At 44.4% G+C, this 10,036-nt stretch overlaps 1 protein-coding gene across 1 annotated transcript in view; it reads left to right on the top strand.

The window, feature by feature from the left end:
* Positions 1-10,036, top strand: part of DYNC2H1 (dynein cytoplasmic 2 heavy chain 1) — a 427,915-nt gene that overhangs the window by 140,681 nt on the left and 277,198 nt on the right. The window contains exon 68 of the mRNA XM_019530264.1: positions 3,966-4,100. Within this exon, the coding sequence (XP_019385809.1) occupies positions 3,966-4,100 (135 nt within the window). The remainder of the gene's footprint in view (positions 1-3,965; positions 4,101-10,036) is intronic.

Below are 10,036 nucleotides of genomic sequence, written 5' to 3'. Positions count from 1 at the left end.
TCACAGTAAATCCATGCTGGCTGCTTGTGATTAGCCATTTTTTTTTTTTTTTTTTTTTACTCCCAATGCTTGCAAATAGATTTCCTTATGATATGCTATAGGAACATAACACATGTTGAGGCGAGGCTAACTGAATAGTGTCAAGCATGGTCTTCCTTTTTGACTGCTTTATTTTATTTTATTTTTAGAGAGAGACACTATATTGGCCCTTTTTCAGTCTTCAGGTACCTTGTCTATCTTCCATGGCTTTGTAAATATTGTTGTCAAGGGTTCTGAGATCTCCTCCATCAGTTCCTTCAGTGCCATGGCATGAAGTTCATCAGGCCCTGCTGACCTGAAATCATTTAGACCTATCAAAAGTTCTTTGATTTTCTTTTGTTATCTCATCCCTCAGGTTATCCCCTTCCTAATCCAAATAATCCATATTAGCTGTCTGGCTGCATCTTCATTTTTTGTGAAGACTGAGGCAAAGTAGCTGTTGAGTAGCTCTGCCTTTTTTGCATCTTTTAAGAGTTCTCTTTGTCTATTTAACAATGGACCCACAGCTTCCTCAGACTTTCTTTTCTTGCCAACATAAAGGATTAAGAAAAAAGATCATTAAGGAAGCAGGATTTGAGATTCAGGATTCAAGATTGAAGTATGCTATTCTGTGTCTGTTTAAGGCCATCAGTATCATAGCCTTCTTAGAAAAAGAAATGGTGATTCTTTCAGAGGGGCAGCTTTTTTCCACAAATACCCCATTGAGGAATTTCCAAACTGTCTTGTAGTGCCTTGCTTGATACTATTTGCTTTGCCAGTCACTATGCCATGTTTTAAATCATTTTATAATTTTATCTAATCTCCAGGAATTCTTACTTCCAAGGAAGACATCCCTTTATATTAGGAATAAAGTGCAATTTTTGCCTGGGTGAGTGGTCACTTTTTTGCCAAGAGACCTTAGGCAGAAGACAGCCATTCAAAGTGAATTATAAAAAGTTTAAGGAAAATGTAGCCTTTCACATACATAAAGAGAAAAGTGTATGAACTCCCAAACAAATTGTTGCTGCTGCTTCTCATACTACTACTAGACCTATCAGAGGAAGGAAATTTTTCTTATTGAAACTTCTAGACCACAAATCCTAAAAAGGTCAAGGAGAACTCTGTAATTACTTAGGATCAATTACTAGTAACATACCCCATTAGGCAACAATATCCACATTCTCAAGGGACTAGGACACAGTCAGCATCAGGTAAGTGGTAACATTATGACAAATTCTGAGAAGTCATTGACAACAGCCTAGGCAAAAAAGAGCACTGGACTTAGCAGAAGTGAGCAAGTTTGTGGTGCCCAGTGTTGTTTTCATCAAGGGTTATGAAGTAGGTTTTTGATTCTTTGAACAAAGATCTCTTTGGTAGGAAGGTGCTATAGTGATAGTCCTGAAGTAAACTTATAGCCACTTTGCTCTTAAGCAGATGGGTTTATTTCTTTCCAGACTGTAATTGTCTTCCACAATTCTGTTCCTTATTGCTTGGTAATTATCACCAGTAGATGGACTGAGGAAAACATTACTTTTGGAAAGAAATCATTTAGAAATTATTTTTCTAGAGACCAGTGCTACAGTCTAGTGTTTCATACTAGATTAATCTGCAAAGAATGTACTTGCCCAGGAAAATTCAGAAAATTCCAAAACACTCACAGGGGCTCTAAAGTGAAGCTGTCACTGCAAATTGAAATACTCTTATTTGCATATAAGTAATAGCTGCAAGCAGGAGTGAAAAACAGTAAATGATATCAAGTAATGACACTAGAGTTTCTTTAGCTACGGAATTATATTGTGTGTGACTAGGTATATGTTTCCAAGGAATCTTCCAGACTATAAAAGAATGACAAGTGCAGATTAAAATGATGAAAGGAAGGCAAGTAAACTAGAAAGATCTCTTGGACTTTGAGGCTTTTTGAAAGGAATACGTAAACATCTTATATTGCATAAGGCAATCATTTCCTGAAAGTCCAATGAATACTAGCAACTAAGAACTCAGGTATTTAGGCATTCAGGTATTTTTGTATTTAGTTAATCTGTATGTGGGTTAGTTTTTTTCTGGGCAGGGATGTACTAACGTAATGTTTCAGTTTTAACACTTATCCTACTATTCTTTGTGTCCCTTCCAAGGTTGGCAAGTATATTACAGACACTGGGGAGGGTAAAAGTAACTTCTGTCTTCTCAAGGCAAATTCTTTTACTGGGGGTTCCAACCTCATATTGTATACTGACACTGTCTCCCACAATGGTCTCTTTAACAAGCTAAGGAACTGCAGGCTGTATGAAAGTCCTGTAGGGTGAATACATAGCTGGTTGGATATTGTATTCAGTGAATAGTACTCAATGGCTTAATGTCTATGTCTAGTTGGGAGGAGGTGTCAAGTGGCATTCCCCAGGGGTCTGTTCCTGGTTTGGTATTATTTACTGACTTCATTAATGATGTGGATGGTGAGATGGAGTGCACACTTAGAAAATTTGCAGACAACACCAAGTTGGGTAGAGTTGAAGACACTGGAGGATAGGGCTAGAATCCAGAAAGACCTAGATAAACTGGAGAAATGGTCTGAAATCAATTGAATAAAATTCAGCAAGAACAAGTGCAAAGTTCTGCACTTGGGATGGAATAATTGAATGCACAAATACAGACTGGGGAATGACTGGATAAGCTTCAGTACTGCAGAGAAGGACCTGGGGGTTACAATAGAGCATAAGCTGAATTTGAGCCAACAGTGGGTGCGTCCACAGATGTATTAATTCACTGTAGTAACTGCACATTTAGTACTTGGATAGAAGTCAGATCCCAGGTTTTTACAGACTCTAACTGCGCAGTAGCCTAATACTACTTTGCAGTAGCCTATTAGCACGGGTTTTGCCTGGCACACTACTGCACAGTTAGCATCTTGTGTAGATGCACCCAGTGTGCTCTTGTTGCAAAACTGGGGTCATTAACAGGAGGGTCACTTGCAAATCAATGGAAGTGATTCTCTTACTTTATTTGCCATTGATGAGGTCTCACCTCAAGTACTGTGTCCAGTTTTGGGCCTCACATTTCAAGAAGGATGTGAATAGTTTGGAATGAGTCCAGCTCACAGCAGCAAAAGTTATTAGGGGCTTGGGAGGCAAAATTTATGAAGAAGCTGAAAGAATTAGGGTTATTTAGTCTAGAGAAGAGAAGGCTGAGGGGGGATTTGATAACAGTCTTCAAATATCTGTAGGAGCATTATGGAGAGGATGGAGATGGGCTTTTCTCTGTGGCAATAGGGGACAAGACTAAGAGCGGTAGCCTCAGGCTGCACCAGGGGAAATTTAAGTTGGATTTTAGGAAGAACTTTCTATGAGGGTAATCAAGTATTGGAACAAGCTACCAAGATAAGTGCTTCCAGAAAGGTGTTGCAGCACACTAGTGTGCTGTGAGAACAACAGAAACATGCTGCCAAAAAATGGGCTGGATGGGGGCTTCGCTGTCCCAGCACCACACATCTGGATTGGGCCACAGCTGAACCTGGGCTTCCACACAGAGACAATTGGGCTGCAGCTGATCTGGCTCCATATAACTGGATTGGGGTCTGTCTTCACTGGCTTGGGACTTGGTTTGGCCAATACTTTGTGCAGGATTGCACCTGCAGACTGGATTTGCCCTGTGGATCACCTGAGTGAAGTGTGCTGCCAATTTTAATCTGGAAAAAGGTGTGCCCATGTATCATATGTTTGGGAAATGCTAACCTAGAGACACTGTGTAATCTACATCTTTGGAATTTTTCAAGGGCAAGTTAGACAGACATTTGGCTGGATGGCTTAGTCTGGGATGATCCTGCCTTCAGCAGGGAACTGGATGATCTTGTGAGGTCCCTTCCAGCCTTATTTTCCAATCAACCTATATACACTATGTAGTTTCTTTCACTGTAAATGTATAGCTTAATTTATGCTGAAAATATTTTTTTCCAGACTCTTGCAACCTCACAAGGCAATATACTTGAAAATAAGGATCTAATTGAATCTTTGAATCAGACTAAAGCAAGTAGTGCACTAATCCAAGAGTCACTTTCTGAGTCTCACAAACTTCAGAGCTTCCTTGATCAGGTAACTATGTTTTCCTAAAGCAGTTTTATTTTGTTTTCAGTTTAAGAAATGACATTATTGCTCTTGTGTACTGAATTTTGTTGATTCCATGGGCCAGTCTTTTAATAGGTAAGGATCTTACATAAATGTGATTTACATGTAATTTGGTTTTATTTTTTGAACAATTATACTTGCTATTTTGTTAAAGGTCTTGAGTTAAAATGAAAGCACTCACGTCTAAAGATATATAAAGATATAAAAAAGTGACACCAGGAATGAGCAGCATCAGGAATCGGCAAAACTAGGGGAGTTTGAGTGGGATTTAGAACCAGCTACCTTTCTTCATTGTAAGCTTGGTGAACATATGTAAACTAAGAAGGAAGAATGAGGGTTGTATCATGTGTTCAACTTCTAAGTGCAGTTAAAATGCAAGCCAACACATATTCAAGCAGTTTAGCGCTTGTTAAATGCCCTCAAAACATTGCAAAGTTTTTCCCTTTCAGGCAAGGATTATCTCCTAATGTACTCATGTTAATACATCATGACATTCAAATGATTTGCAACTGTTGCTGGTGAATGTGTGACAAGGCCCTGAATTTCTAGGAGAGGAAGAAGCAGCAGAAGAGGAAGGAGGAGATAGAGATAGAAAAAAAAATCACCAAGGTAGACTGAGGAAGTTGTATTTCCAAATCCACTGTCAGTGCTTGCTCTTCCTCTGTCTGTAGCTGTGTGGGCTCTGTCCAGAGGGAAAGGGGGGCACCGACCTTCAATATTCCCACTCGGGTCTTGTCTAGCTTTCCAGGGACTGAGAACTACATGTCAGTCAGGTAAGGGAATGCTTGCAGTGTGAGGTGCTTCCAGGTGGATTCTCTCAGGAGCTAGGTAACAGAGTTACAGAAGGAGGTGCCTAGGCTCAGAAGCATCTGTGAGCATGAGGACTTCATTGACTTGATTCACAAAGAGACCTGCAGAATCATGCAAGAGGGATGGCCAGAGAAGGCATTTGAGGACACAGAAGATCTATATACTGAGAAAGGTTGAAGCTGGCAGCTTGTCACCTTTGGAAGCAGACAGCACACCTCTTCTGAACTTGCAACTGTCCTACTGGAGGACAGGTATGAATCCCTGACGTTGGAAGAGAAGGAGCCTGTTCCCTCCATGTGAGAGGCCAATCTGTACTCCCCAAGAGGTGAGATAAGGACTACTGCCACCAAGAGGAAGAGATGGGTGTCAGTGCTGGTGACTTTCAGTTGTGGGGGGGTAGAGGCATCCATCTGCTGGCCTGACCTGTTTGCTTAGGAGTTTTGCTGCATGCCATGAGCCCACATCCATGGTGTTATGGAAAGGTTGCTGAGGCTCATCTGGTCTTATGACTACTATTCCATACTGCTCATACTACCAAGAGGCCAGTCAATCTCGCCTCCATCCTTGGAAAGGTCTTTGAAAAGATTATGAAGGATCATATTTGTGGGAGACCAATGGGAAAAATAATGCAGCAGGGAAACCAGCATGGATTTGTAGCAGGTAGATCATGCCTGACCAATCTGGTTTCGTTTTATAACAGGGTTACAAAATGCTTAGAAGCAGAAGCAGAGGTGGATGTTGTTTTCTTGGATTTTAGCAAGGTCTTCAATACGGTATCTCATCCTATTCTCATAAATAAATTAAGAGGCTGTGACATAGATGTTTACATGGTCCAGTGGGTGGCAAATTGGCTTAGCAGTTGCACCCAGAGAGTGGTAGTACATGGGTTGGTATCAGTCTGGAATGATGTGGGTAGTGGGGTCCCTCAGGGTTCGGTCCTTGGACCTGTACTCTTCAATATCTTCATCAGTGACTTGGATGTGGGTGTGAAGTCTACTCTGCCCAAGTCTGCAGCCAGTACTAAATTGTGGAGTGAAGTGCACACTCCAGAGGGCAGGAAACGATTGCAGGCAGACCTGGATGGGTTAGAAAAGTGGGCAGTACACAATAGGATGCAGTACCACAAGGACAAGTGCAGAGTGCTACAGCTAGGGTGCAAAAATATCCAGCACACCTACTGGCTGGGAAGTGACCCTCTCAGCAGCACAGAAGCAGAAAGGGATCATAGTGGACTCCAAGATGAACATGAGTTGTCAGTGTGACAAAATCATCTGCAAAGCTAACCACACTTTAGCAAAGCTAACCACATCAGCAGATGCATGACTAATAGAACCAAAGAGATTATACTTCCCATCTATGCAGCTTTGGTCAGACCACAGTTGGAGTACTGTGCCCAGTTTTGAGCACTGTACTTCAAGAAGGATGATGATAGACTGGAGAGGGTCCAGAGGAAGACCACTTGTATGGTTAGGGGCTTACAGGACAAGCCCTATGGGGAGAGACTGAGGGACCTGGACCTCTTCAGTCTCCACAAGAGAAGGCTGACAGGTCATCTTGTGGCCACTTACAAATTCATTAGGGGAACTCAGCAAGGGATCGGAGTTCACCAGGGTGCCTCTTGGGGTAACAAGGAACAATGATCACAAACTGACAGAGAGCAGATTTAGGCTAGATATCAGGAAAAACTTCTTCACGGTAAGGGTGGCCAAAATTTGGAATGGGCTTCCAAGGGAGGTGGTGCTCTCCCCTACCTTGGGGGTCTTTAAGAGAAGGCTGGATAGGCATCTGGCTGGGGTTATCTGACCCAAGTGCCCTTTCCTGCCCAGGCAGGGGGTCGGACTCTGATCTGTTGAGGTCCCTTCTGACCCTAGCATCTATGAATCTATGCTTATGCATGTGAGCACTGATGGTACTGTCATGGGTGACCTTGAGCAGATCTGATGACAGGGCTTTGGATGCAATGGTGAAAGGGACAGGGGCTCAGGTGGTGTTCTCATCCATTTTTCCAATCTGGAGTAAAGGCCAAGGCTGGATCAGTTACATCCAAGAGATCATCTTCAGCTATGGGATGGTGTTCCAGGAAGGACTGCTAAGAAGAGATGGTGTCCACCTGACAGAGAGGGGGAGGAGTGTCTTTTCAAACATGCTTGTTAACCTAGTGAGGACACATTTAAAATTGGTTAACTGGGGGATGGAGACAGTAGCCCAGAGGTAGCCAAAGAGCTGGGGGACCTAGATAGAAACCAAGAGGAAACAATAAGGGAAGCATTAACAGTGTTCCACAGAAATTAGGTCAATTGGTTAGTTACCTAAAATGTTAGTATTGTAATGCAAGAAGCATGGGGAATAAGTAGGAAGAATTGGAGATCCTAGTACAGTCATAGAATTATGATGCAATTGGGATAATTGAGACCTGGTGGGATAGTTCACATGACTGGTGTCCTGTCTTGGATGGGTATAAATTGTCTAGGAGGGCCAAGCAAGGGAAAAACAAAAGAGATACTATTGCTTTATATATAAAAGAAATGTTTTCAAGTGCTGTGTGAAGTGAGAGACAGGCCTACTGAAAGTCTCTGGGTCAAAATCAGAGGGGAGAATGGCAAGTGTGATACAGCCCACTGGACTAGAGGGGAGAGGTGGAGAAGACTTTTGTTAAGCAACTAACTGAAGTTTCCAAATCCAGGGCCCCGTCCTCACGGTGGCTTAATTTACTGTGCCATCTTCTGTAAGGGAAACCCAAAAGTGCACAGGCTATCTAGCAGATTCTTGAAATGTGTTGGTATACAGGTGGTGGAGCTAATAGTTTCATAGTTTCTAGGGTTGGGTTTCTCAGGGACCTGAGTAGATCATCTAGTCCGACCCCCTGCCATGGCAGGAAAGATTACTAATGTGTTAGTACAGGTAATAGAAACTTTTTGGTACCGGTGATGGAGAGGACAACTTGGGCGGAAGTTCTTCGTGATTTGTTGCTCACAAAACATGAAGGCAGGTAAGGCTGAGAATGTGAAGTTCCAGATAACTAGGTGACAGTAACCACACAGTGGTGGAGTTGGAAGGCAGGCAGGCAGTGGACCTTAGAAAACCAAACTTTAGTTAACTCAGGAAACTGGTGGGCAGGATCCTCTGGGAAGGAAGTCTGAGGGGGAAAAGGAGGAAGGAGAGCTGGCTGTACTTTAAAGAGGCTTTAAAATGGTGCAGGAGTTTCATAGTTTCGTAGTTTCTAGGGTCAGAAGGGACCTGAGTAGATCATCTAGTCCGATCCCCTGCCATGGCAGGAAAGATTTACTGGGGTCAAACGACCCCAGCAAAGTGTTCATCTAATCTCCTCTTAAAGACCCCCAGGGTAGGAGCCAGCACCACTTCTCTTGGAAGTTGGTTCCAGATCCTAGCCGCCTGACTGTGAAGTAGCGCCTCCTGATATCTAGCCTAAATCTACACCTCTGCCAGCTTGTGACCATTATTCCTGGTCACTCCTGGCAGTACTCAGGGGAACAGGGACTTCCCCAGTGCCTGCTGATCCCCCCTGATTAGTTTGTAACAGGCCACTAGATCCCCCCTCAGCCTTCTCTTGTGGAAACTGAACAGGTTCAGGTCCTGTAGCCTCTCCTTGTACGGCCTGCCCTGCTGCCCCCTGATCATGCGAGTGGCCTCCTCTGGACCCTCTCCATGTTGTCCACATACCTCTTGAAGTGTGGCGCCCAGAAGTGTACACAGTACTCCAACTGCAGCCTGACCAGTGACGCATCGAAGGGGAGTATCACCTCCTTGGACCTGCTTGAGATGCATCTGTGGACGCATCACAGGGTACGGTTGGCCTTCCTGACTGCATCCCCACACTGTCAGCCCATGTTCATCTTGGCATCAGTGATGACTCCAAGATCCTTTTCTGCCTCTGTACTGACAAGAAGGGAGTTCCCCAGCCTGTAGGTATGGTACCACTTGTTCCTCCCCAGGTGCATCACTTTGCACTTGTCGGTGTTGAATCCCATCCTATTTTCATCCGTCCACCCTTGTAACCTGTCTAGGTCCGATTGTTGCTCCCTTCTAGTGTGCCCACATTCCCCCACATCTTAGTGTCATCAGCAAATTTGAACAAGGTGCTTTTTACCCCCTCATCCAAGTCAGTGATGAAGGTGTTGAAGAGTGCGGGCCCGAGGACCGAGCCCTGAGGAACCCCACTGCCCACATCCCTCCAGGTCGAAAATGACCCATCCACCACCACTGTCTGGGTGCAGCCCTCCAGCCAGTTGGCGACCCAATTGACTGTGTGGGTGTTGACACCACTGTTCCCCAGTTTCTTAATGAGAACAGGGTGAGAGACAGTGTTGAAGACCTTCCGAAAGTCCCGGAAGACTATGTCCACTGCTACCCCTGCATCTAAGGATTTGGTGATCTGATCATAGAAGGCCACCACGTTGGTCAGACAGGACCTGCCACTGATGAACCCGTGTTGGTTGCCCCTAATCATGAAATCCCTTGCTGGCCCCTCGTGGATGTGTGCCAGAATAATTTTCTCAAACAGCTTGCCTAGGATCGAGGTAAGACTAACTGGCCTATAGTTTTCCCGGTCCTCCTTCTTCCTGTTTTTGAAGATGGGACCATGTTGGCCCTCTTCCAGTCCTCTGGCACCGCACCAGAGCACCACGAGTGCTCATAAAGCTGTGCCAGGGGTCCTGCAATGACCTCAGCCAATTCCTTTAGTACTCTAGGGTGGAGATCATCTGGACTGGCTGACTTGAATACGTCCAGTCCCTCCAGAAGCTCCCTAACTAGTTCCTCACTAACCCTTGGCCTAGGTGCGCCTCCCCTGGGGCCTGAGGGGGGCCCAGCGGGGAGGTGACTGTTCCGGTCCCTGCTTAGGAAGATGGAGGCAAAGAAATCGTTAAACATGTTGTCTTTGTCGTCTGGTGTGACGACCAAATTTCCTAACGTGTCCTGCAGGGGCCCCACATTACCCAGAACCTTCTTTTTATCCCCTATGTATTTAAAGAAGGACTTCTTATTGTCCTTAATCCGGGAAGCTAGTCCCAGTTCCATCTCTGCCTTGGCCTTCCTGACTGCCCCCCTACATCCCCGAGCAACTGCAGTATAGT

The sequence above is a fragment of the Crocodylus porosus genome, unplaced genomic scaffold (genome assembly GCF_001723895.1).
Source record: "Crocodylus porosus isolate Cpor-Errol unplaced genomic scaffold, CroPor_comp1, whole genome shotgun sequence".
In the NCBI taxonomy this organism is placed as follows: Eukaryota; Metazoa; Chordata; order Crocodylia; family Crocodylidae; genus Crocodylus; species Crocodylus porosus.
This window is presented reverse-complemented; position numbering and strand designations above follow the sequence as displayed.